The following is a 27954-nucleotide window of genomic DNA, read 5'->3' on the forward strand; positions in this document are numbered from 1 at the left end:
CGCATGCGCGGGGGCCGGCCAGTGTGGGGGGGCGGGGCAACTCCCTAGCCGCGTCACCGCGCCTGCGCGGGTGCCGGCACTGGGACAACAGGGGGGCGGGGAGGTTCATTGTTGCGTCACCGCGCCTGTCAATCAGCCGGCCACGGGGACAGAAGGGGGGCGGGGCTGTTCGATTGTTGCGTCACCGCGCCTGTCCATCAGCAGGCACGGGGGACAGAAGGGGGCGGGGCGGTTCCCTTGAGGCGTCACCGCGCCTGTCCATCAGCCGGCACGGGGACAAAGGGGGGCGGGGCGGTTCCCTTCTTACGTCACCGCGACTGTCCATCAGCCGGCACGGAGGACAGAAGGGGGCGGGGCGGTTCCCTAGTTGCGTCACCGCGCCTGTCCATCAGCCGGCACGGGGGACAGAAGGGGGCGGGGCAGTTCCATTGTTGCGTCACCGCGCATGTCCCTCAGCCGGCCAGTGGGGGACAGAAGGCGGGCGGCGTGGCTGCTGCTCCCCCCACAGCCGAGTCGGCGCGCTGTGAGCGGATGACGCGGGGCGGCGGTGACGTACGGGGGGCTGCGCGCGCAGGGCCCCGCCCCCTTGAATGACCTGCCCGGACCCAGCCGCCGGAGCCTCAGTCTGCGGCTGGACAGCGAGGGGGGCGGATCGGGTGAGTTGGCCGGGGGGGAGGCAGGGGAGGGGGAGGGGAGGGGGGGGGAGGGGAGGGGGAGGGGAGGGGGGGGGAGGGGGAGGGGGGCGTGGGGGTGGGGGAGGGGGAGGGGAGTGGAGGGGGTGGAGGGGGAGGGGGAAGGAGGGGGAGGGGGAAGGGGAGGGAGGAGCCAGGTCAGCAACAAGGAGGGGGGAATACACACACTCCGCTCCCTTGGTCACCAAACTCCGCTCCCTGGGTCACCAAACTCCGCTCACCAAACTCCGCTCTCTGGGTCACCAAACTCCGCTCTCTGGGTCACCAAACTCTGCTCCCTGGGTCGCCAAACTCCGCTCCCTCAATCCCCAAACTCTGCTCCCTGGGTCGCCAAACTCCGCTCCCTGGGTCACCAAACTCCGCTCCCTGGGTCACCAAACTCCGCTCCCTGGGTCGCCAAACTCCGCTCCCTGGGTCGCCAAACCCCGCTCCCCGGGTCGCCAAACCCCGCTCCCCGGGTCGCCAAACCCCGCTCCCCGGGTCGCCAAACTCCGCTCCCCGGGTCGCCAAACTCCGCTCCCCGGGTCGCCAAACTCCGCTCCCCGGGTCGCCAAACCCCGCTCCCCGGGTCGCCAAACCCCGCTCCCCGGGTCGCCAAACCCCGCTCCCCGGGTCGCCAAACCCCGCTCCCCGGGTCGCCAAACCCCGCTCCCCGGGTCGCCAAACTCCGCTCCCAGGGTCGCCAAACCCCGCTCCCTCCATCGCCAAACTCCGCTGTTGGCGCTCTGATAGATTCATGGCACCGTCAGTCACATTCACAGATTGTGGCACTGATTCCTCAACCAATCAACCGCGGTATCGAGGGGTCAAATCACTCCCGGGTATCTGTTATTCTATATATAAACCTCATCCAACCCCTCGATTAGATTCCAGTCTGTACCTCACTCCCGGGTATCTGTTATTCTATATATAAACCACCCCGAACCCCTCGATTAGATTCCAGTCTGTAACTCAATCCCGGATATCTGTTATTCTATATATAAACCACCCCGAACCCCTCGATTAGATTCCAGTCTGTAACTCACTCCCGGGTATCTGTTATTCTATATATAAACCATCCCGAACCCCTCGATTAGATTCCAGTCTGTAACTCACTCCCGGGTATGTGTTATTCTATATATAAACCATCCCGAACCCCTCGATTAGATTCCAGTCTGTAACTCACTCCCGGGTATCTGTTATTCTATATATAAACCACCCCGAACCCCTCGATTAGATTCCAGTCTGTAACTCAATCCCGGATATCTGTTATTCTATATATAAACCATCCCGAACCCCTCGATTAGATTCCAGTCTGTAACTCACTCCCGGGAATCTGTTATTCTATATATAAACCACCCTGAACCCCTCGATTAGATTCCAGTCTGTAACTCACTCCCGGGTATCTGTTATTCTGTAGATAAACCATCCCGAACCCCTCGATTAGATTCCAGTCTGTAACTCACTCCCGGGTATCTGTTATTCTATATATAAACCACCCTGAACCCCTCGATTAGATTCCAGTCTGTAACTCACTCCCGGGTATCTGTTATTCTGTAGATAAACCATCCCGAACCCCTCGATTAGATTCCAGTCTGTAACTCACTCCCGGGTATCTGTTATTCTATATATAAACCACCCCGAAGCCCTCGATTAGATTCCAGTCTGTAACTCACGCCCTGGAATCTGTTATTCTATATATAAACCACCCCGAACCCCTCGATTAGATTCCAGTCTGTAACTCACTCCCGGGTATCTGTTATTCTATATATAAACCACCCTGAACCCCTCGATTAGATTCCAGTCTGTAACTCACTCCCGGTATCTGTTATTCTATATATAAACCATCCCGAACCCCTCGATTAGATTCCAGACTGTAACGCACTCCCGGGTATCTGTTATTCTATATATAAACCACCCTGAACCCCTCGATTAGATTCCAGTCTGTAACTCACTCCCGGGTATCTGTTATTCTATATATAACCACTCCGAACCCCTCGATTAGATTCCAGTCTGTAACTCACTCCCGGGTATCTGTTATTCTATATATAAACCACCCTGAACCCCTCGATTAGATTCCAGTCTGTAACTCACTCCCGGTATCTGTTATTCTGTATATAAACCACCCCTGAACCCTTCGATTAGATTCCAGTCTGTAACTCACTCCCGGGTATCTGTTATTCTATATATAAACCATCCCGAGCCCCTCGATTAGATTCCAGTCTGTAACTCCTCCCGGGTATCTGTTATTCTATATATAAACCACCCCGAACCCCTCGATTAGATTCCAGTCTGTAACTCACTCCCGGGTATCTGTTATTCTATATATAAACCACCCTGAACCCCTCGATAGATTCCAGTCAGTAACTCACTCCCGGGTATCTGTTATTCTCTATATAAACCATCCCGAACCCCTCGATTAGATTCCAGTCTGTAACTCACTCCCGGGTATCTGTTATTCTATATATAAACCACCCTGAACCCCTCGATTAGATTCCAGTCTGTAACTCACTCCCGGGTATCTGTTATTCTATATATAAACCACCCTGAACCCCTCGATTAGATTCCAGTCTGTAACTCACTCCCGGTATCTATTTTATTTTCTGTTTGAAGATCCGCCACTCCGGGGTTTATTCCCGTCTGTCGCGATGCCCCCCCTGGAGAAGGATAAATTGATTTTTCGGGAAATGCTGGAGAGTGAGACAGAGATTGTGATGGAGATGCTGAGGGTGAGTGATTCTCCAGATTTCTCTCACACTGCGAGATCCAACTCTAGCTGACTCGATGGAATTTAGAATACAGAACATGGTAAAGCCCCTCGAGCCTGTTACACAGGAACAGGAGGCGGCCATTCAGCCCCTCCAGCCTGTTACACAGGAACAGGAGGAGGCCCATTCAGCCCCTCCAGCCTGTTACACAGGAACAGGAGGAGGCCCATTCAGCCCCTCCAGCCTGTTACACAGGAACAGGAGGAGGCCCATTCAGCCCCTCCAGCCTGTTACACAGGAACAGGAGGAGGCCCATTCAGCCCCTCGAGCCTGTTACACAGGAACAGGAGGAGGCCCATTCAGCCCCTCCAGCCTGTTACACAGGAACAGGAGGAGGTCCATTCAGCCCCTCCAGCCTGTTACACAGGAACAGGAGGCCCATTCAGCCCCTCGAGCCTGTTACACAGGAACAGGAGGAGGCCCATTCAGCCCACCTCGAGCCTGTTACACAGGAACAGGAGGAGGCCCATTCAGCCCCTCCAGCCTGTTACACAGGAACAGGAGGCCCATTCAGCCCCTCCAGCCTGTTACACAGGAACAGGAGGCCCACTTCAGCCCCTCCAGCCTGTTGCACAGGAACAGGAGGAGGCCCATTCAGCCCCTCCAGCCTGTTACACAGGAACAGGAGGCCCATTCAGCCCCTCCAGCCTGTTACACAGGAACAGGAGGAGGCCCATTCAGCCCCTCGAGCCTGTTACACAGGAATAGGAGGAGGCCCATTCAGCCCCTCTCGAGCCTGTTACACAGCAACAGGAGGGGGCCCATTCAGCCCCTCGAGGCTGTTACACAGGAACAGGAGGAGGCCCATTCAGCCCCCTCCTCGAGACTGTTACACAGGAACAGGAGGAGGCCCATTCAGCCCCTCGAGCCTGTTACACAGGAACAGGGGGAGGCCCATTCAGCCCCTCCAGCCTGTTACACAGGGACAGGAGGAGGCCCATTCAGCCCCTCCAGCCTGTTACACAGGAACAGGAGGAGACCCATTCAGCCCCTCGAGCCTGTTACACAGGAACAGGAGGCCCATTCAGCCCCTCGAGCCTGTTACACAGGAACAGGAGAGGCCCATTCAGCCCCTCCAGCCTGTTACACAGGGAACAGGACGAGGTTCATTCAGCCCCTCCAGCCTGTTACACAGGGAACAGGTGGAGGCCCATTCAGCCCCTCCTGCCTGTTACACAGGGACAGGAGGAGGCCCATTCAGCCCCTCGAGCCTGTTACACAGGGAACAGGAGGAGGCCCATTCAGCCCCACCTCGAGCCTGTTACACAGGGAACAGGAGGAGGCCCATTCAGCCCCTCGAGCCTGTTACACAGGAACAGGAGGCCCATTCAGCCCCTCGAGCCTGTTACACAGGAACAGGGGGAGGCCCATTCAGCCCCTCCAGCCTGTTACACAGGAACAGGAGGAGGCCCATTCAGCCCCTTGAGTCTGTTACACAGGAACAGGAGGAGGCCCATTCAGCCCCTCCAGCCTGTTACACAGGGAACAGGAGGAGGCCCATTCAGCCCCTCGAGTCTGTTACACAGGGAACAGGAGGAGGCCCATTCAGCCCCTCGAGTCTGTTACCCAGGAACAGGAGGAGGCCCATTCAGCCGCTCGAGCCAGTTACACAGGAACAGGAGGAGGCCCATTCAGCCCCTCCAGCCTGTTACACAGGGAACAGGAGGAGGCCCATTCAGCCCCCTCCTCGAGCCTGTTACACAGGAACAGGAGGAGGCCCATTCAGCCCCTCCAGCCTGTTACACAGGGAACAGGAGGAGGCCCATTCAGCCCCTCGAGCCTGTTACACAGGGAACAGGAGGAGGTTCATTCAGCCCCTCCAGCCTGTTACACAGGGAACAGGTGGAGGCCCATTCAGCCCCTCCAGCCTGTTACACAGGAACAGGAGGAGGCCCATTCAGCCCCTCCAGCCTGTTACACAGGGAACAGGAGGAGGCCCATTCAGCCCCTCGAGCCTGTTACACAGGAACAGGAGGGCCCATTCAGCCCCTCCAGTCTGTTACACAGGAACAGGAGGAGGCCTTTTCAGCCCCTCCAGCCTGTTACACAGGAACAGGAGGAGGCCCATTCAGCCCCTCCAGCCTGTTACACAGGACCAGGAGGAGGTTCATTCAGCCACTCGAGCCTGTTACACAGGACCAGGAGGAGGTTCATTCAACCCCTCGAGCCTGTTACACAGGGAACAGGAGGAGGCCCATTCAGCCCCTCCAGCCTGTTGCACAGGGAACAGGAGGAGGCCCATTCAGCCCCTCCAGCCTGTTACACAGGGACAGGAGGAGGGCCATTCAGCCCCTCCAGCCTGTTGCACAGGGAACAGGAGGAGGCCCATTCAGCCCCTCCAGCCTGGACCTGTATTGATCGTGCGTGTCTGTGTGTGTGTGCAACTAGTTGGCGCCCGAGGTAGGACTCATTCTGATGGTGTCTCTCTGTCTTCCTCTCTCTGTCTCTCTTCCCACAGGATGGTTCCCGGGAGACGGAAAACCGCCTGCTGCTCTACGCCATGACCCGCCCGGCCGCCTTGCTGCTGATGGCGGTGGGCAGCAGTGCCCTCCGCTTTGTCCTCAGCTCCTTCGCCGCTGCCCTGCTGCTGCCCGTGGTGTGCGTCGCCGTCCTTCTCAAGCTGGCCCTGCACTGGCGGGCGGGCCTGCCCCGCTCCCGCCTCTGGGTGGCCGTCTACGACGGCGAGGACGTCTGCGGCTGCGCGGCCTTCGACCCCAGGCCGCGGATGCCAGCCGCCGAGCTCCACCGCCTGGCGGTCTGCCGCTGGCACCGGAGATCGGGCGTCGGCGCCTTCCTGCTGGCCGCCTTCGAGGGGCGGGCCCGCGGGGCCGGGCACCGGCAGGCCAGGCTGCGCGTCGACCCCGTCAACCGCGCCGCCATCGCGCTCTTCGAGAAACACGGGTACAAGCCGAGCTTCGGCCGGGGGGGGAGGGGCCGTTCGACTCTGTTCCAGCATCAGCCTCGAGTACGTCAAGGACTTGTGACAACTCACCCACCACCCCCCCCTCTCCTCCCCCACGCCGGGACAGGATGGGGCGATGGAAATTGCAGCCACCGGGATTCGGTCCCGATGCGACTTGGTCGCGTGATCCAACGCTCAATCTCTTCCCAGCGAGCAAAGGGGGAAAGTGTCGGAGCGTGGCATGCTCGTGATTTTTAATTTGGATCTTGAGTCTGAGGGCAGGAGGAGGCCATTCAGCGGCGATGGGTAGCAGGACCCCCTTGCCTCTCCTACATAGAACAGTACAGCACAGAACAGGCCCTTCGGCCCTCGATGTTGTGCCGAGCCATGATCACCCTACTCAAACCCACGTATCCACCCTATACCCGTAACCCAACAACCTCCCCCTTAACCCTACTTTTATTAGGACACTACGGGCAATTTAGCATGGCCAATCCACCTAACCCGCACATCTTTGGGCACTAAGGGACAATTTAACACGGCCAATCCACCTAACCCGCACATCTTTGGACTGTGGGAGGAAACCGGAGCACCCGGAGGAAACCCACGCACACACAGGGGGAGGACGTGCAGACTCCACACAGACAGTGACCCAGCCGGGAACCGAACCTGGGACCCTGGAGCTGTGAAGCATTGACGCTAACCGCCGTGCTACCCTGCTGCCCCTACATTACTCACTTCAAAACCTCTCCTCCCGCAAAAATCTTCGTTCGCATCGTTGACTCTTTCCGCAATCTGGCGGGGAGGGTGTGCGGATTGCTGGGAAGAATTTTCATGTCGGTCTTTGGCAGGCGTGTCTTTCGCAGTCTCCTTCGCATCATCGAATGGTTGCCACACAGGAGGAGGCCGTTCAGCCCATTACGTTTGTAGCTACTCTCCTCAAGTGCGATGTGCCTCGTGCCTCTCTCTTTTCGGGTAGCAATCCCTCACCCTCTGGAGCGCCTGGATTGAATCGGCCCCCCCCCCCCCCCCCCAGCAAATTCCTACAGTGCAGAACGAGGCCATTCGGCCCAGCGAGTCTGCACTGACCCTCTGAAAGGGCTGAAAGGCCCACTCCCCGCCCTATCCCCGTAACCCCACCTAACCTGCACATCTTTGGACACTAAGGGACAATTTAACATGGCCAATCCACCCTAACCTGCACATCTTTGGACACTGAGGGACAATTTAACACGGCCAATCCACCCTAACCTGTACATCTTTGGACACTAAGGGACAATTTAACACGGCCAATCCACTCTAACCTGTACATCTTTGGACACTAAGGGACAATTTAACACGGCCAATCCACCTAACCTGTACATCTTTGGACACTGAGGGACAATTTAACACGGCCAATCCCCCCTAACCTGTACATCTTTGGGCACTAAGGGACAATTTAACACGGCCAATCCACCTAACCTGTACATCTTTGGACACTGAGGGACAATTTAACACGGCCAATCCCCCTAACCCGCACATCTTTGGACACTAAGGGACAATTTAACACGGCCAATCCACCTAACCTGCACATCTTTGGGCACTAAGGGACAATTTAGCACGGCCAATCCACCTAACCTGTACATCTTTGGACTGTGGGAGGAAACCGGAGCACCCGGAGGAAACCCACGCAGATACGGGGAGGACGTGCAGACTCCGCACAGTGAGCCGAGGCCAGAGTCGAACCCGGGTCCCTGGCGCTGTGAGGCAGCAGTGCTAACCATCGTGCCCACCCCTCATCACCGCTGGATCCACTCACGTCCTTCGCTCCCTTCCATCAAAGATTAACAGTCAGCGATTCAGGAGGGCAAAACCTGGAGTATCGTGCGCAGTTTTGGGTCTCCTTCTCTGAGGAAGCATGTCCTTGCTCTTGAGCCAAGGTTTGAAGAACAGAGAACAATACAGCCCAGGAAACAGGCCCTTCGGCCCTCCAAGCCTGTACCGGTCATGATACCTCCCTTGGCCTACACCGTCAGTACGGCCTCTCCGACCACATTGACCCCAGTCTTTCAACCCTCCCACGCTTACAGTTTGGAAAGCTCGTGGTCCTTCGGAACTGGAGGGGACTGGAAAGTAAAGAAGTCGATAGTTTTGGGGGTGAGGGTAGTGGTTGGAGGAGGCGGGGCAGAATAGAAGGCCGGAGACAGGTCGGAGCTAAGGAGGAATTGACAAAGACGTCTCGGCCACAAGAGAAAGGGAGAGTTAATGATAGCATTAAGGACTAACGGGAGTGTTAATGGTGGTGTTAAGGACTAAAGGGAGTGTTAATGGTGGTGTTAAGGACTAAAGGGAGTGTTAACGGTATCGTTAAGGACTAAAGGGAGTATTAATGGTGGTGTTAAGGATTAAAGTGAGTGTTAACTGTATCGTTAATGACTAAAGGGAGTGTTAACATAAGAACGTGGGCAGCAGGGTAGCATGGTGATTAGCATCAATGCTTCACAGCTCCAGGGTCCCAGGTTCGATTCCCGGCTGGGTCACTGTCTGTGTGGAGTCTGCACGTCCTCCCCGTGTGTGCGTGGGTTTCCTCCGGGTGCTCCGGTTTCCTCCCACAGTCCAAAGATGTGCGGGTTAGGTGGATTGGCCATGCTAAATTGCCCGTAGTGTAAGGTTAAGGGGGGGTTGTTGGGTTACGGGTATACGGGTTACGTGAGTTTGAGTCGGGTGATCATTGCTCGGCACAACATCGAGGGCCGAAGGGCCTGTTCTGTGCTGTACTGTTCTATGTTCTATGTAAAGGGAGTGTTAACGGTATCGTTAATGACTAAAGGGAGTGTTAACATAAGAACTAGGAGCAGGAGTCGGCCGTCTGGCCCCTCGAGCCTGCTCCGCCATTCAATGAGATCATGGCTGATCTTTTGTGGACTCAGCTCCACTTTCCGGCCCGAACACCCTTAATCCCTTGATTCTTCAAAAAAACTATCTATCTTTATCTTTAAAACATTGAATGAAGGAGCCTCAACTGCTTCACTGGGCAAGGAATTCCATAGATTCACAACCCTTTGGGTGAAGAAGTTCCTCCTAAACTCAGTCCTAAATCTACTTCCCCTTATTTTGAGGCTATGCCCCCTAGTTCTGCTGTCACCCGCCAGTGGAAACAACCTGCCCGCATCTATCCTATCTATTCCCTTCATAATTTTATATGTTTCTATAAAATACCCCCTCCTCCTTCTAAATTCCAACCAGTACAGTCCCAGTCTACTCAACCTCTCCTCATAATCCAACCCCTTCAGCTCTGGGATTAACCTAGTGAATCTCCTCTGCACACCCTCCAGCGCCAGTACGTCCTTTCTCAGGTAAGGAGTCCAAAACTGAACACAATACTCCAGGTGAGGCCGCACTAACACCTTATACAATTGCAACATAACCTCCCTAGTCATAAACTCCATCCCTCTAGCAATGAAGGACAAAACTCCATTTGCCTTCTTAATCACCTGCTGCACCTGTAAACCAACTTTCTGTGACTCATGCACTAGCACACCCAAGTCTCTCTGAACAGCGGCATGCTTTAATATTTTATCATTTAAATAATAATCCCTTTTGCTGTTATTCCTACCAAAATGGATAACCTCACATTTGTCAACATTGTATTCCATCTGCCAGACCCTAACCCATTCACTTACCCTATCCAAATCCTTCAGCAGACTTCCAGTATCCTCTGCACTTTTCGCTTTACCACTCGCCTTAGCGTCGTCTGCAAACGTGGACACATTGCCCTTGGTCCCCAACTCCAAATCATCTATGCAAACTGTGATCAATTGTGGGCCCATCACGGATCCCTGAGGGACACCACTAGCTACTGATTGCCAACCAGAGAAACACCCATTAATCCCCACTCTTTGCTTAATGGTATCGTTAAGGACTAAAGGGAGTGTTAACGGTATTGTTAAGGACTAAAGGGAGTGTTAACGGTATTGTTAAGGACTAAAGGGAGTGTTAACGGTATTGTTAAGGACTAAAGGGAGTGTTAACGGTATCGTTAAGGACTAAAGGGAGTGTTAACGGTATCGTTAAGGACTAAAGGGAGTGTTAACGGTATCGTTAAGGATTAAAGGGAGTGTCAACGGTATCGTTAAGGATTAAAGGGAGTATTAACGGTATCGTTAAGGATTAAAGGGAGTGTTAACGGTATTGTTAAGGACTAAAGGGAGTATTAACGGTATCGTTAAGGATTAAAGGGAGTGTTAACGGTATTGTTAAGGACTAAAGGGAGTGTTAACGGTATTGTTAAGGACTAAAGGGAGTGTTAACGGTATCGTTAAGGATTAAAGGGTGTGTTAACGGTATCGTTAAGGACTAAAGGGAGTGTTAACGGTATCGTTAAGGACTAAAGGGAGTGTTAACGGTATCGTTAAGGACTAAAGGGAGTGTTAACGGTATTGTTAAGGACTAAAGGGAGTGTTAACGGTATTGTTAAGGACTAAAGGGAGTGTTAACGGTATCGTTAATGACTAAAGGGAGTGTTAACGGTATCGTTAAGGACTAGAGGGAGTGTTAACGGTATCGTTAAGGATTAAAGGGAGTATTAACAGTATCGTTAAGGATTAAAGGGAGTGTTAACGGTATCGTTAAGGACTAAAGGGAGTGTTAACGGTATCGTTAAGGACTAAAGGGAGTATTAACGGTATTGTTAATGACTAAAGGGCGTATTAACGGTATTGTTAAGGACTAAAGGGAGTGTTAACGGTATCGTTAAGGACTAAAGGGATGTTATTGATTGTTTAAGATGGGCTGAATGGCCACCTTCTGTGGCTGTCCTCCTCTTTATCTCACGCTAACCCGCCATGCTCAACCCAGGAGCAGGACGGTCAGTCAATTAAACTGTGTGCTCGCTGTCCTGCCACACTTTTTTGCATTGCTTTGTGAAGTAAACTCTATTTATTCAGCACCCGGGTGTCTTGTTTTCTTCTGACTTTGCAGCACGGTTTGACGTGGCCAAGTCGGGGATAAGCGTGGGAAGCGGAGGAGGCCCTTCCAGGCCTCGTCTACCTCCTGCATCACCCGGTATATGTCCGCAATCCTCCCCCCTCCAACCCACACCCCCGAGAGCACCCTGTCCCGTACCCCCCGTGGGGGCAGCAAGGGGAACCCCTCCATCTGCCGCCTGGCAAACGCCCTAACCTGCATGTACCGAAACATGTTCCCCGGGGGGAGCCCAAACTTCCCCTCTAATACCCCCAAGCTCGCGAACCTCCCCTCCACAAACAGGTCCCTCAACCTCCTAACCCCTGCCTTGTGCCAGCCCAGAAATCCACCATCAATGCTCCCTGGGACAAACCGATGGTTCCCCCATATCGGGGCCTCCATCGAGCCCCCCGCTTCTCCCCTGTGCCGTCTCCATTGCCCCCAAATTTTGAGGGTAGCCGCCACCACCGGGCTCGTGGTATACCTCGTTGGAGGGAGCGGCAACGGCGCCGTTACTAGCGCTTCCAGGCTCGTGCCCACACAAGACGCCGCCTCCATCCTCTTCCATGCTGCCCCTTCCTCGTCCATTACCCACTTACGCACCATCGCTGCGTTGGCAGCCCAATAGTACCCACAGAGGTTGGGCAACACCAGCCCCCTCCATCCCTGCCCCGTTCCAGGAACACTCGTCTAACCCTCGGAGTCCCATGCGCCCACACAAATCCCGTGATACTCCTGTTGACCCTCCTAAAAAAGGCCTTCGGGATAAGGATGGGGAGGCACTGGAACAGGAACAGAAACCTCGGGAGCACCGTCATCTTGACGGACTGCACCCTCCCCGCCAGTGACAGCGGTAACATATCCCACCTCTTAAACTCCTCCTCCATCTGCTCCACCAACCTTGTGAGGTTGAGCTTGTGCAGGGCCCCCCAGCTCCCAGGACCCCTAGGTACCTGAAGCTCTTCCCTGCCTGCTTCAATGGGAGCCTACCAATCCCCTCCTCCTGATCCCCCGGATGCACCACAAACACCTCGCTCTTGCCCAGGTTCAACTTATACCCCGAGAAACCTCCGAATTCACTAAGAATCCTCATCACCTCCGGCATCCCCCCCACACGGGTCCGCCACATACAGCAACAGGTCGTCCGTGTACAGCGACACTCGATGCTCCTCCCTACCCCGCACCAGGCCCCTCCAGTTCCCTGACTCCCTCAACGCCATGGCCAGGGGCTCAATCGCCAACGCGTAGAGCAAGGGGGACAGGGGGCACCCCTGCCTCGTCCCCCGATGCAGCCGAACGTACTCCGACCTCCTCCTATTTGTGGCTACACTCGCTATTGGGGCCTCGTAGAGAAGCCTCACCCATCGGATAAACCCCTTCCCAAACCCAAACCTCTCCAACACCTCCCACAGTTACCCCCACTCAACCCTATCGAAGGCCTTCTCCGCGTCCAACGCCACCACTATCTCCGCCTCCCCTTCCACCGCCGGCATCATAATGACGTTGAGGAGTCTTCGCACGTTTGAGTTCAGCTGCCTTCCCTTCACAAACCCCGTCTGGTCCTCATGTATGACCCTCGGGCACGCAATCCTCTATTCTAGTGGCCAGGATCTTTGCCAGCAGCTTAGCATCGGCGTTCAGCAACGAAATCGGCCTATATGACCCGCACTGCAGAGGGTCCTTGTCCCGCTTCAGGATCAAGGAAATCAGCGCCCGTGACATAGTTGGGGGCAGAGCCCCCCCTCCCTCGCCTCGTTAAAGGTCCGGACCAACAGGGGGCCCAACAGGTCCAAATACCTTTTATAGAATTCAGCCGGAAACCCGTCCGGCCCCGGCGCCTTCCCCGACTGCTCCCTATCCCTTTGACCAACTCCTCCAGCTCGATCGGCGCCCCCAGTCCTTCCACCTTCTCCTCCTCCACCCTCGGGAATCGCAGCTTGTCCAAGAAGCGCCCCATTCCACCCCCCTCCACCGACCGGTACAGTTCCCCATAGAAGTCCCTGAAGACCCCATTGACCTCTACCCCCCTCCGCACCACCTTCCCAGCCCTATCCGTCACTCCCCCAATCTCCCTGGCCGCGTCCCGCTTTCGGAGCTGGTGCGCCAGCATCCTGCTCGCCTTCTCCCCGTGTTCGTACACCGCCCCCTGTGCTTTCCTCCACTGGGCTTCCGCCTTTCTGGTCGTCAATAGGTCGAATCTGGCCTGAAGGCTACGCCGCTCCCCCAGCAATCCCTCCTCCGGAGCCTCCGCATATCTCCTATCCACCCGCACCATCTCCCCTATCAGTCTCTCCCTCTCCCTCTGCTCCCCCCTCTCCCTATGGGTTCGGATGGAGATCAATTCCCCCCTCATCACCGCCTTCAATGCCTCCCAGACCGTCCCCACTCGAACCTCCCCGTTATCGTTGGCCTCGAGGTATCTCTCGATACACCCCCGGACCCTTCTGCCCACCTCCTCCTCTGCCAACAACCCCACCTCCAAGCGCCAGAGCGGGCGCTGGGGTCCCTCTCTTCCCCCAGCCCGAGGTCCACCCAGTGCGGGGCATGATCCGAAATGGCGATGGCGGAGTATTCCGCATCCTCCACCCTCGACACCAGCCCCCTGCTCAGGACAAAGAAATCAATCCTCGAGTAAGCCTTATGTACGTGGGAGAAAAACGAGTATTCCCTGGCCCTTGGCCTCTCAAACCTCCAGGGATCCACCCGCCCCCATCTGGTCCATGAATCCCCTCAATACCTTAGCCGCCGCCGACCTCCTACCCGTCCACGGGACTTGGATCGATCCAATGGGGGAATCCAGTACCCCCCCCATGATCAGGCCCCCCACCTCCAGGTCCGGAATGCGGCCCAACCTACTCCGCATAAACCCCCGCATCGTCCCAATTTGGGGCGTAAACATTCACCAACACCACCCGCTCCCCCTGCAGCTTGCCGCTCACCATCACGCACCTCCCGCCACTGTCAGCCACCACCTCTGACGCCTCGAACGACACCTTCTTCCCCACCAGGATCGCCACCCCCCCTTACTCTTCTCGTCCAGCCCTGAGTGGAATACCTGGCCCACCCACCCCTTTCTCAGCCGGACCTGGTCCCCCACTCTCATAGAACATAGAACAGTACAGCACAGAACAGGCCCTTCGGCCCTCGATGTTGTGCCGAGCCATGATCACCCTACTCAAACCCACGTATCCACCCTATACCCGTAACCCAACAACCCCCCCACCCCTTAACCTTACTTTTATTAGGACACTACGGGCAATTTATCACGGCCAATCCACCTAACCCGCACATCTTTGGACTGTGGGAGGAAACCGGAGCACCCGGAGGAAACCCACGCAGACACACGGGGAGGACGTGCAGACTCCGCACAGACAGTGACCCAGCCGGGAATCGAACCTGGGACCCTGGAGCTGTGAAGCATTTATGCTAACCACCATGCTACCCTGCTGCCCCTCTCAGGTGTGTCTCCCGGAGCACGTCCACGTCCGCCTTCAGCCCCCTCCAGCTGCGCAAACACCCCGGGGCCCGTTTGACCGGCCCGTTCAGCCCCCCCTCGCGTTCCAGGTTATCAGCCGGATCCGAGGGCTCCCTGCCCCCCCCCCCTCCCCCTGCCGATTAGCCCACCCCCCCCCCCCCCCGGCCAGCGTCCCCCGCTCTGCCAGTTTTCCCACGGCGGCAACTCCTCCCCTCCTCCTCCAGCACCCCCTGCGTCCTCCAGCTCCTTCCTGACCGTTTCAGCAGCAACCCGGTACCCCCCTCCCCTCCCCTCCAGGCTCGGACCCCTCCTAGCCCCCCCCCCCGCCCCTCCCTCCCTCCACAGCACTCCCGTGAGCCGGCTAACTCCTGCTGACCCCGGCGACTCCCGCCCTACTTGGGCCTCCTAGCCGGAATTCTGTGGGCCCCCCCTCCAACTCCAGGGGCCCCCTGGAAGGACCCAGCCCCCCATCAGCGAGTTCAACATGACCGCCGCTTCGGCCGCCAGGTCCGACCCCCTCCAGCCCCTCCGTGAGGCCCGGGGTCCGCAGATCCTTCCTCCTCGACCGGTCGTCCAGCCCCTCGAACCGCTCCTGCCATCTTTTACGGAGCGCCTCGTTTTTCCAGAGGTGCTTTCCGCGGCTTTTTTCTCCGCCCCGCTCCTGGTCCGGACCGTTGGGGTCGACCCCTGTCCTCTTCCCCCGTCGGGGATTCGCCGCTACAGCTCCGTTGGGGGGGGAGGCCTGGAAAGAGCCCCAAAGTCCGTTCTCCGCGGGAGCCGACGAACGTGCGGCTTTTAACTGCTCGTCGCCGCCCCCGGAAGTGAGCCTTCTCCTTTTACTCAGCCGCCTCTGCGATCGCGCCCCCCCCCCCGGTGGCGGCCATCTTGAGTTGGCGCCCCGGACGTTGGCCGGGCGACCGGGGTTGCTGGGGTGGGGAGGGACGACCACGGAGCTGTCACGCTGGTCACGGTGCCCCCCCCCCCCCTCGTCCGGTGGGTGGACGACTGCTGGACGTGGCCATTTGTCTATGGGGGGGTCGAGAGCGACCGGGGTCAAAGGTCGAGGGCTCGGTTGGCCAACCCCGACCCCTCGGATCGGCAGTGGGGAGGGGTGGGGCACCACCAAACGTGTCCAGACTCAGACCCCCCCTACCTCCCCTCCAATGGGGGGGGGGGGGCAAAGAAAATTTGGGGGAGGGTGGGTTTAAGCCCCTTTAAACCTACATAATAAAATTGACCAATGGGGTGGCGGCTATCAAATCGAGAGGAGGAGGTGTTTGAAAGGCGGGCGCCGATTGGCGGAGACCCCCACGTGGGAGGCCGGCCAATGGGAGCGGGGCGTGCCGTGAGGGGCGGCTCGACCAATGGCGGCGCGGCGGAAGGGGGCGGCCCGGCCAATGGCGGCGCGGCGGAAGGGGGCGGCCCGGCTACCCCCCTCCCAAAACTCCCCCAGCGCCGGGCACGCCCAGAACATATGGGCGTGGTTCGCTGGGCTCCCCGAGCACCTAGCACACCTGTCCTCGCCCCCGAAAAACCTACTCATCCTCGTCCCAGTCATGTGGGCCCTGTGCAGCACCTTGAACTGTATGAGGCTAAGCCTCGCACAGGAAGAGGAGGAATTCACTCTCTCCAGGGCATCCGCCCACGTCCCCTCCTCAATCTCCTCACCCAGCTCCTCTTCCCATTTACCCTTCAGTTCCTCCACCGAGGCCTCGTCTACCTCCTGCATCACCCGGTATATGTCCGAAATCCTCCCTCCTCCAAACCCACACCCCCGAGAGCAACCGATCCCACACCCTTCGTGGGGGCAGCAAGGGGAACCCCTCCATCTGCCGCCTGGCAAACGCCCTAACCTGCATATACCGAAACATGTTCCCCGGGGGGAGTCCAAACTTCCCCTCTAACTCCCCCAAGCTCGCGAACCTCCCCTCCACAAACAGGTCCCTCAACCTCCTAACCCCTGCCTTGTGCCAGCCCAGAAATCCGCCATCAATGCTCCCTGGGACAAACCGATGGTTCCCCCGTATCGGGGCCTACATCGAGCCCCCCGCTTCTCCCCTGTGCCGTCTCCATTGCCCCCAAATTTTGAGGGTAGCCGCCACCACCGGGCTCGTGGTGTACCTCGTTGGAGGGAGCGGCAACGGCGCCGTTACTAGCGCTTCCAAGCTCGTGCCCACACAAGACGCCGCCTCCATCCTCTTCCACGCTGCCCCCTTCCTCGTCCATTACCCACTTACGCACCATCGCTGCGTTGGCAGCCCAATAGTACCCACAGAGGTTGGGCAACACCAGCCCCCTCCATCCCTGCCCCGTTCCAGGAACACTCGTCTAACCCTCGGAGTCCCATGCGCCCACACAAATCCCGTGATACTCCTGTTGACCCTCCTAAAAAAGGCCTTCGGGATAAGGATGGGGAGGCACTGGAACAGGAACAAAAACCTCGGGAGCACCGTCATCTTGATGGACTGCACCCTCCCCGCCAGTGACAGCGGTAACATATCCCACCTCTTAAACTCCTCCTCCATCTGCTCCACCAACCTTGTGAGGTTGAGCTTGTGCAGGGCCCCCCAGCTCCCAGGACCCCTAGGTACCTGAAGCTCTTCCCTGCCTGCTTCAATGGGAGCCTACCAATCCCCTCCTCTTGATCCCCCGGGTGCACCACGAACACCTCACTCTTGCCCAGGTTCAGCTTATACCCAGAGAAACCCCCGAATTCCCTAAGAATCCTCATCACCTCCGGCATCCCCCCCCCACCGGGTCCGCCACATACAGCAACAGGTCGTCCGCGTACAGCGACACTCGATGCTCCTCCCCACCCCGCACCAGGCCCCTCCAGTTCCCTGACTCCCTCAGCGCCATGGCCAGGGGCTCAATCGCCAACGCGAAGAGCAAGGGGGACAGGGGGCACCCCTGCCTCGTCCCCCGGTACAGCCGAACGTACTCCGACCTCCTCCTATTTGTGGCTACACTCGCCATCGGGGCCTCGTAGAGCAGCCTCACCCACCGGATAAACCCCTCCCCAAACCCGAACCTCTCCAACACCTCCCACAGATACCCCCACTCAACCCTATCGAAGGCCTTCTCCGCGTCCAACGCCACCACTATCTCCGCCTCCCCTTCCACCGCCGGCATCATAATGACATTGAGGAGTCTTCGCACGTTTGTGTTCAGCTGCCGTCCCTTCACAAACCCCGTCTGGTCCTCATGAATGACCCCCGGCACACAATCCTCTATTCTAGTGGCCAGGATCTTTGCCAGCAGTTTAGCGTCGGCGTTCAGCAACGAAATCGGCCTATATGACCCGCACAGCAGAGGGTCCTTGTCCCGCTTCAGGATCAAGGAAATCAGCGCCCGTGACATAGTTGGGGGCAGAGCCCCCCCTCCCTCGCCTCGTTAAAGGTCCGGACCAACAGGGGGCCCAACAGGTCCAAATACCTTTTATAGAATTCCTCTGGAAACCCGTCCGGCCCCGGCGCCTTCCCCGACTGCATGCTCCCTATCCCTTTGACCACCTCCTCCAGCTCGATCGGCGCCCCCAGTCCCTCCACCTGCTCCTCCTCCACCCTCGGGAAACGCAGCTTGTCCAAGAAGCGCCCCATTCCACCCCCCTCCACCGACCGGTACAGTTCCCCATAGAAGTCCCTGAAGACCCCATTGACCTCTACCCCCCTCCGCACCACCTTCCCGGCGCTATCCCTCACTCCCCCAATCTCCCTGGCCGCATCCCGCTTTCGGAGCTGGTGCGCCAGCATTCTGCTCGCCTTCTCTCCGTGTTCATACACCGCCCCCTGTGCTTTCCTCCACTGGGCATCCGCCTTTCCGGTCGTCAGTAGGTCGAATCTGGCCTGTAGGCTACGCCTCTCCCCCAGCAATCCCTCCTCCAGGGCCTCCGCATATCTCCTATCCACCTGCACCACCTCCCCTATCAGTCTCTCCCTCTCCCTCTGCTCTCCCCTCTCCCTATGGGTTCGGGTGGAGATCAATTCCCCCCTCATCACTGCCTTCAATGCCTCCCAGACCGTCCCCACTCGGACCTCCCCGTTATCGTTGGCCTCGAGGTATCTCTCGATACACCCCCGGACCCTTCCGCCCACCTCCTCCTCTGCCAACAGCCCCACCTCCAAGCGACAGAGCGGACGTTGGTCCCTCTCTTCCCCCAGCCCGAGGTCCACCCAGTGCGGGGCATGATCCGAAATGGCAGAGTATTCAACATCCTCCACCCTCGACACCAGCCCCCTGCTCAGGACAAAGAAATCAATCCTCGAGTAGGCCTTATGGACGTGGGAGAAAAACGAGTATTCCCTGGCCCTTGGCCTCTCAAACCTCCAAGGGTCCACCCACCCCCCATCTGGTCCATGAATCCCCTCAGCACCTTAGCCGCCGCCGGCCTCCTACCCGTCCACGGGACTTGGATCGATCCAATGGGGGAATCCAGTACCCCCCCCATGATCAGGCCCCCCACCTCCAGGTCCGGAATGCGGCCCAACATACTCCGCATGAACCCCCGCATCGTCCCAATTTGGGGCGTAAACATTCACCAACACCACCCGCTCCCCCTGCAGCTTGCCACTCACCATCACGTACCTCCCGCCACTGTCAGCCACCACCTCTGACGCCTCGAACGACACCTTCTTCCCCACCAGGATCGCCACCCCCCCTTACTCTTCTCGTCCAGCCCTGAGTGGAATACTTGGCCCACCCACCCCTTCCTCAGCCGGACCTGGTCCCCCACTCTCATAGAACATAGAACATAGAACAGTACAGCACAGAACAGGCCCTTCGGCCCTCAATGTTGTGCCGAGCAATGATCACCCTACTGAAACCCACGTATCCACCCTATACCCGTAACCCAACAACCCCCCCTTAACCTTACTTTTATTAGGACACTACGGGCAATTTATCACGGCCAATCCACCTAACCCGCACATCTTTGGACTGTGGGAGGAAACCGGAGCACCCGGAGGAAACCCACGCACACAGGGGGAGGACGTGCAGACTCCGCACAGACAGTGACCCAGCCGGGAATCGAACCTGGGACCCTGGAGCTGTGAAGCATTGATGCTAACCACCATGCTACCCTGCTGCCCCTCTCAGGTGTGTCTCCTGGAGCACGTCCACGTCCGCCTTCAGCCCCCTCCAGGTGCGCAAACACCCCGGGGCCCGTTTGACCGGCCCGTTCAGCCCCCCCTCGCGTTCCAGGTTATCAGCCGGATCCGAGGGCTCCCTGCCCCCCCCCTCCCCCTGCCGATTAGCCGTGCCCCATCCCTTGCCCACCCCCCCCCCCCCCGGGCCAGCGTCCCCCGCTCTGCCAGTTTCCCCACGGCGGCAACTGCCCCCCTCCAGCACCCCCTGCGTCCTCCAGCTCCTTCCTGACCGTTTCAGCAGCAACCCGGTACCCCCCCTCCCCTCCCCTTCCCCTCCAGGCGAGGACCCCTCCTAGCCGCGCCCCCCCCTCCCTCCACAGCACTCCCGTGAGCCAGCTAACTCCTGCTGACCCCGGCGACTCCCGCCCTACCTTCGGCTTGTGCCTCCTAGCCGGAATTCTGTGGGCCCCCCCTCCAACTCCAGGGGCCCCCTGGAAGGACCCAGCCCCCATCAGCGAGTTCAACATGACCGCCTCTTAGGCCGCTAGGTCCGGAACCCCTCCAGCCCCTCCGTGAGGCCCAGGGTCCGCAAATCCTTCCTCCTCGACCGGTCGTCCAGCCCCTCGAACCGCTCCTGCCATCTTTTACGGAGCGCCTCGTTTTTCCAGAGGTGCTTTCCGCGGCTTTTTTCTCCGCCCCGCTCCTGGTCCGGACCATGGGACCGTTGGGGTCGACCCCTGTCCTCTTCCCCCGTCGGGGATTCGCCGCTACAGCTCCGTTGGGGGGGGGGGGGCCCTGGAAAGAGCCCCAAAGTCCGTTCTCCGCAGGAGCCGACGAACGTGCGGCTTTTAACTGCTCGTCGCCGCCCCCGGAAGTGAGCCTTCTCCTTTTACTCAGCCGCCTCTGCGATCGCGCCCCCCCCCCGGTGGCGGCCATCTTGAGTTGGCGCCCCGGACGTTGGCCGGGCGACCGGGGTTGCTGGGGTGGGGAGGGACGACCACGGAGCTGTCACGCTGGTCACGGTGCCCCCCCCCCCCTCGTCCGGTGGGTGGACGACTGCTGGACGTGGCCATTTGTCTATGGGGGGGGTCGAGCGCGACCGGGGTCAAAGGTCACAACTCCTAAACCACGCCCACAACTCCTAAACCACGCCCACAACTCCTCAACCACGCCCACAGCCCCTAAACCACGCCCACAACTCCTAAACCACGCCCACAACTCCTAAACCACGCCCACAACTCCTAAACCACGCCCACAGCCCCTAAACCACGCCCACAACTCCTAAACCACGCCCACAACTCCTAAACCACGCCCACAACTCCTAAACCACGCCCACAGCCCCTAAACCACGGCCACAACTCCTAAACCACGCCCACAACTCCTAAACCACGCCTACAACTCCTAATCCACGCCCACAACTCCTAATCCACGCCCACAGCCCCTAAACCACGCCCACAGCTCCTAATCCACGCCCACAACTCCTAATCCACGGCCACAGCTCCTAATCCACGCCCACAACACCTAATCCACGCCCACAACCACTGAACCACGCCCACAGCTCCTAAACCACGCCCACAACCACTGAACCACGCCCACAACTCCTAAACCACGCCCACAACTCCTAAACCACGCCCACAACTCCTAATCCACCCCCACAACTCCTAATCCACGCCCACAACCACTGAACCACGCCCACAACCCCTAATCCACGCCCACAACCCCTAATCCACGCCCACAACTCCTAAACCACGCCCACAACTCCTAAACCACGCCCACAACCACTGAACCACGCCCACAACCCCTAAACCACGCCCACAACCACTGAACCACGCCCACAACTCATAATCCACGCCCACAACCACTGAACCACGCCCACAACTCCTAATCCACGCCCACAACTCCTAATCCACGCCCTCAACTCATAAACCACGCCCACAACCCCTAATCCACGCCCACAACTCCTAATCCACGCCCACAACCACTGAACCACGCCCACAACTCCTAATCCACGCCCACAACCCCTAAACCACGCCCACAACCACTGAACCACGCCCACAACCACTGAACCACGCCCACAACTCCTAATCCACGCCCACAACCCCTAATCCACGCCCACAACCACTGAACCACGCCCTCAACTCATAAACCACGCCCACAACCCCTAATCCACGCCCACAACCACTGAACCACGCCCACAACTCCTAATCCACGCCCACAACCCCTAATCCACGCCCACAACCCCTAAACCACGCCCACAACTCCTAATCCACGCCCACAACTCCTAATCCACGCCCACAACCCCTAATCCACGCCCACAACTCCTAATCCACGCCCACAACTCCTAAACCACGCCCACAACTCCTAATCCACGCCCACAACTCCTAATCCACGCCCACAACCCCTAATCCACGCCCACAACCCCTAAACCACGCCCACAACCCCAAACCACGCCCACAACCCTAAACCACGCCCACGACTCCTAGACCGCGCCCACGACTCCTAGACCGCGCCCACGACTCCTAGAACCCGCCCACAAACCCTAGACCGCGCCCACAGCTCCTAATCCACGCCCACAACCACTAAACCACGCCCACAACTCCTAAATCACGCCCACAGACCACGCCCAGAACTCCTAGACCACGCCCACAGCACCTAGACACTGCCCACAGCCCCAAACCACGCCCACAACACCTAGACCACGCACACAACTCCAAGACCACGCCCACAGCACCTAGACCACGCCCACAGCACCTAGACCACGCCCACAGCACCTAGACCACGCCCACAGCACCTAGACCACGCCCACATCTCCAAGACCACGCCCACATCTCCAAGACCACGCCCACAACACCTAGACCACGCCCACAGCACCTAGACCACGCCCCTTAAAGAGACCACGCCCACTCCACCTAGACCCCGCCCCCTTGCAGAGACCACGCCCCAGCTGGGACGATGGGGGCCTTTCTCCTTCTGAGGCCCCGCCCCCCCGGTGGCGGCCATCTTGAGTTGGCTCCCCACACCGGGGTCAAAGGTCGATGGCTCGGTTGGCCAACCCCGACCCCTCGGATCGGCAGGGTGGGGACCACCAAACGTGTCCAGACTCAGACCCCCCCCCCCCACCTCCCCTCCAATGGGGGGGGCAAAGAAAATATGGGGAAGGGTGGGTTCAAGCCCCTTTAAACCCACATAATAAAATTGACCAATGGGGTGCCGGCTATCAAATCGAGAGGAGGAGGTGTTTGAAAGGCGGGCGCCGATTGGCGGAGACCCCCACGTGGGAGGCCGGCCAATGGGAGCGGCGCGTGCCGTGAGGGGCGGCCCGACCAATGGCAGCGCGGCGGAAGGGGGCGGCCCGGCCAATGGGGGTTGTGGGGCGCTGGGGCCGGTGACGCAAAGGAGGGGGGGCGGAGCCGGTGACGCAAAGGTGGGGGGGCGGAGCCGGTGACGCGCAGACCGGCCCAGCTGAGCTCGAGCCGCGGCCGTTGGGCCTGGCGCGAGGTGGCCGTTGGGATTCGAATCGAGCGACCGTTGTTCGGGGGGCGCGGCTGGTTGCCGGGGAGACCTCGCCGGGAGCGCGCCTGAGGTCTGGCGGCTGATTGGCGGGGGCGGGTGGGGGAGGGGAGGGGGAGCCTCATCTTAAAGAGACAGGACACTCCCTTAAAGGGACACCCCCAGAACCCCAACCAAAAGTACCCCACCCCACCCACCCCCACATTGGCGTCCACAACCCCCCCACCCACACTCCCGCCCACCCACCGGAAAGAAACCCGCCAAGCGGGTTGGCCGAAGGGCGGCCATTTTGTCGCCCCCCTCCCCACTTTCCGACGCCACCTTTCGGCACCCCCTTTGCCGGCGGTGGTCCCGGGATGGGCGGCCGGAAGGTTCTCGCCTGCGCCCCCCCCCCCCAACTCCCCCCGCCACCCCGGAAAGGAAACCCGCCGGGCGAAGATTGGCCGAAGGGGCGGCCATCTTGTCGCCTCCTTTAGGGAGGTCCGTCCGGCATCTCGGGACGGAGGGACGGAGGGAGGGAGGGGGGGGGTGGTGGGGGGCAGCAGGATGGGACCTTTCGGGGACTTTCGACGCGCCCAGCCCCCCCCCCCCCCTTCCCCCTCTCCCCCGCACCATAAAAGGGACAAGCGGGTTGGGTGAGGGAGGGCAGGGTAAGCGGCCAACGTGCCGACCGTCTCTGGTCAGTGGGGGGGGGGAAGGGTTGGAGGTCGGTGGGGGGGGAGGGTTGGAGGTCGGTGTGGGGGGTGGAGGTCAGTGGGGGGGGTTGGAGGTCGGTGGGGGGGGTTGGAGGTCGGTGGGGGGGCGAGGGTTGGAGGTCGGTGGGGGGGAGGGTTGGAGGTCGGTGGGGGGGAGGGTTGGAGGTCAGTGGGGGGGGGTTGGAGGTCAGTGGGGGGGGTTGGAGGTCAGTGGGGGGGGTTGGAGGTCAGTGGGGGGGGTTGGAGGTCAGTGGGGGGGGTTGGAGGTCGGTGGGGGGGAGGGTTGGAGGTCAGTGGGGGGGGTTGGATGTCGGTGGGGGGGGGTTGGAGGTCGGTGGGGGGAGGGTTGGAGGTCAGTGGGGGGGGGTTGGATGTCGGTGGGGGGGGTTGGAGGTCGGTGGGGGGGAGGGTTGGAGGTCAGTGGGGGGGAGTGTTGGAGGTCGGGGGGGAGGGTTGGAGGTCAGTGGGGGGGTTGGAGGTCAGTGGGGAGAGTTGGAGGTCAGTGGGGGGGGGTTGGAGGTCAGTGGGGGGGGGGTGGAGGTCAGTGGGGGGGTTGGAGGTCGGTGGGGAGGGTTGGAGGTCAGTGGGGGGGGGTTGGAGGTCAGTGGGGAGGGTTGGAGGTCAGTGGGGGGGGTTGGAGGTCAGTGGGGAGGGTTGGAGGTCGGTGGGGAGGGTTGGAGGTCAGTGGGGGGGTTGGAGGTCAGTGGGGGGGGGTTGGCGGTCGGCTCGGGCTTGACCGTTGGCCAAATTGACGTCATTTTTTCTCTCTCTCTCTCCCTTTTGTCTCCTTCACAGACCCCGGGCCTGATCGTGGAGGGTGCGATGGCGGAGAGCGAGGCTTCGAGCGGGAGCCGGGGCCCGCCCGGCCCTCATGCCTACCAGTGCCTGGAGTGCGGCAAGAGCTTCAAGTGGTCGTCACGGCTGGCCCACCACCAGCGCAGCCATACTGGCGAGCGGCCCTACAAGTGCTCGGAGTGCGGCAAGGCCTTCAAGGGGTCGTCGGCGCTGTTGTACCACCAGCGCGGGCACACGGGCGAGCGGCCCTACAAGTGCTCGGAGTGCGGCAAGGCCTTCAAGCGGGCCTCGCTGCTGGCCGTCCACCAGAGCGTCCACACGGGCGCCCGGGTCTTCCGTTGCGCCCTGTGCGGCCTAACCTTCAAGTGGTCCTCCCACTACCAGTACCACCTGCGCCAACACACCGGGGAGCGGCCTTACGGCTGCTCGGAGTGCGGCAAGGCCTTCCGCAACTCCTCCAGCCTCTCCCGGCACCGGCGGGTCCACACGGGGGCCCGGCCCTACCCCTGCCAGCTCTGCGGCAAGGCCTTCGCCCAGTCCGCCAACCTGCGCCAGCACCAGCGCACCCACTCGGGCGAGAGGCCGTACGCCTGCGGCGAGTGCGGCCGGGCCTTCACCCACTCCTCCAACCTCCTGCTCCACCGCCGCACCCACACGGGTCAGCGCGCCCACCGCTGCCCGGTCTGCGCCAAGTCCTTCGCCACCCCGGCCTACCTGCAGCGCCACCTGCGCTGCCACCCCGGCCAGGCCCCCGCCCCGCCGCCCCCGCCCCCCCCCGCCGCCGCCGGACGAGGCCCCGCCGGAGGCCGCCGGCCCCCCGCCCCCCGCCCCCAGCCCCGGCGACGAGGCGCCCTACCAGTGCGCCATCTGCGAGCGCAGCTTCGCCCAGCTGGCGGGCGTGCTGGCCCACCAGCGCGGCCACACCGCCGAGCAGCGGCTGGTGCAGGCGGAGGCGGAGGTGACCTGCGCTGCCCCGCCTCCCCCCCTCCCGCCCCCCCCGGCCCCCCCCGCCGCGCCCGCCGCCCCGGCCCCCGAGCGGGGCCGCCCCTACCAGTGCGCCGACTGCGGCAAGGCCTTCAAGGGCTCGTCGGGCCTCCGCTACCACCAGCGCGGGCACACCGGCGAGAGGCCCTACAAGTGCTCGGAGTGCGGCAAGGCCTTCAAGCGAGCCTCGCTGCTGGCCGTCCACCAGCGCGTCCACACGGGCGCCCGGGTCTTCCGTTGCGCCCTCTGCGGCCTGACCTTCAAGTGGTCCTCCCACTACCAGTACCACCTGCGCCAGCACACCGGGGAGCGCCCCTACGGCTGCTCGGAGTGCGGCAAGGCCTTCCGCAACTCCTCCAGCCTCTCCCGGCACCGGCACCTCCACACGGGGGCCCGGCCCTACCCCTGCCAGCTCTGCGGCAAGGCCTTCGCCCAGTCCTCCAACCTGCGCCAGCACCAGCGCACCCACACGGGCGAGAGGCCGTACGCCTGCGGCGAGTGCGGCAAAACCTTCACCCACTCCTCCAACCTCCTGCTGCACCGGCGCACCCACTCGGCCCAGCGCCCGCACGCCTGCCCGGTCTGCGCCAAGTCCTTCGCCGTGGCCTCCTACCTGCAGCGCCACCTGCGCACCCACGCCACCGAGCCCCCGCCCCAGCCCGTGACTCCGCCCGCCCCCCCCGCCCTCCAGACCCTGCCCACCATACAGATCATCCACACCGTGCAGGCGCTGCCAACCGTCCAGCTGGTGCAAACGTTCTGAGGGCGCCCGCCAACCCCAGGGCATCAAGTGACGTCAACGTACCCCGCCCCCCCCCCATTGCCTCCTCAAACGATAAAGCGCCCGTCGTTTCATTGCTTTGCATTCCCCACCCTCCCCCTCCGCCCACTCAAAACCCCCCCAGAACCTTCTCCCCAGTGCCCCGCCAACTGCCAGCGAACCAGTCGACGAACCTCGCCGATTTCCACGTCATTTACAAGTTTGGAGCTTCAGTCCGTGGGAATCAGCTGCTTCAGTCATGTGACCTCATCGCCCGACCACTGCAGAATGGAAAACGCCTGGCCCCTGCACAAGCGAGAGGCGGTGGGCCGAGTTGGCGTCGCCAGCGGACACATCCCGTGCGCCCTGGCTCCTGATGGGTGAATCCCGTGTCGCCCCAGGTGGAGAGACTCGCCACTGCTCTGTCACGCCTCGTTCCCGACAACAAACTCCGCCGGGGAGCCGATTGAAGCCGAGCGCACACCCCTCCGGGTACCCCACCCTTCCCACCTCCAGCCCCCTCATCGTCGAATGGTCAAATATTGACAATCTCCACGGACGTCAGGGGGGTGAGCTTGGCACCGAGGTGGTCGACGGACTTTGCAAGTTTGGAGCTTCGCGCTGAGGCAGCCCACGGACTTTACAAGCACTGTACAAGTTTGGAGCAGCATGCCAAGACAGCGGGTCGGCTTTGCAAGTCTCGGGCTCGGCACCGGGCGAACGCGTGGGCCCTTAAAAGCTGGGAGACGGGCAGCGGGCAAACCGAGTTACTTTATCAGTGCGGAGCTGCTCGTCGAGAGAATCTGTGCACTTTGCAAGTTTGGAGCCTGATGCCGTCGCAATCCGTGTACGTTTGGAGATTGACACTGAGGGGGGGGGGGGGGGTTGATGGACTTGTCAGGATTGGAGCTCCGCGCTTGTGGGAATTTGTTGCTGCTTTATTGGCCGCCCCCTTTCTCGCTCAACCGCCCCCCCCCCCCCCCCCGCCCCGCTAGTCGCTGTAGTCCCAAACTAGCTGAGGAACGAAGCTTTCCCACTTCTGCGTGCTTCATTCTGGAGGGCTCCCCTATTCCGTGCTGAGCAATATTGTGCCGGAGAGTTCATGCCCAGCCCCCAACTCCAGGATTCGCTGTCAGACCCTTCCTCTGTCCTGCTCCCTCTCTCTGTCTCTCTCAGTCACTCCCGTCTCCCCCTGTTCCGTATCTGCCCTGGGAGTGTTTGGTGTGGACAGTGCAGAGGGAGCTTTACTCTGTATCTAACCCCGTGCTGTACCTGCCCTGGGGGTGTTTGATGGGGACAGTGTAGAGGGAGCTTTACTCTGTATCTAACCCCGTGCTGTACCTGTCCTGGGAGTGTTTGATGGGGA

At 60.2% G+C, this 27954-nt stretch overlaps 1 protein-coding gene across 1 annotated transcript; it reads left to right on the plus strand.

Moving 5' to 3' along the window:
- The first annotated feature begins 525 nt into the window (after nt 1–525).
- Nucleotides 526–27915, plus strand: LOC119960784 (zinc finger protein 628-like). Its single transcript, XM_038788390.1, has 4 exons — nt 526–656; nt 3285–3400; nt 24845–25637; nt 25675–27915. The coding sequence occupies exons 2-4, from the start codon at nt 3320–3322 to the stop codon at nt 26589–26591; spliced, it is 1791 nt and encodes a 596-aa protein (XP_038644318.1). The 5' UTR covers nt 526–656; nt 3285–3319; the 3' UTR covers nt 26592–27915.
- Nucleotides 27916–27954: the final 39 nt, after the last annotated feature.

Source organism: Scyliorhinus canicula, unplaced genomic scaffold (genome assembly GCF_902713615.1).
Source record: "Scyliorhinus canicula unplaced genomic scaffold, sScyCan1.1, whole genome shotgun sequence".
Taxonomy (NCBI): Eukaryota; Metazoa; Chordata; class Chondrichthyes; order Carcharhiniformes; family Scyliorhinidae; genus Scyliorhinus; species Scyliorhinus canicula.

Excerpts from the sequence above, each read along its gene's own strand:
- LOC119960784 (XM_038788390.1), top strand. The coding sequence starts at position 3,320 with ATGCCCCCCCTGGAGAAGGATAAATTGATTTTTCGGGAAATGCTGGAG. Across the intron at positions 3,401-24,844 it reads TTGTGATGGAGATGCTGAGG|ACCCCGGGCCTGATCGTGGA; the intron begins GTGAGTGATTCT and ends TCTCCTTCACAG. Across the intron at positions 25,638-25,674 it reads CCCCGCCGCCGCCGGACGAG|CCAGCCCCGGCGACGAGGCG; the intron begins GCCCCGCCGGAG and ends CGCCCCCCGCCC.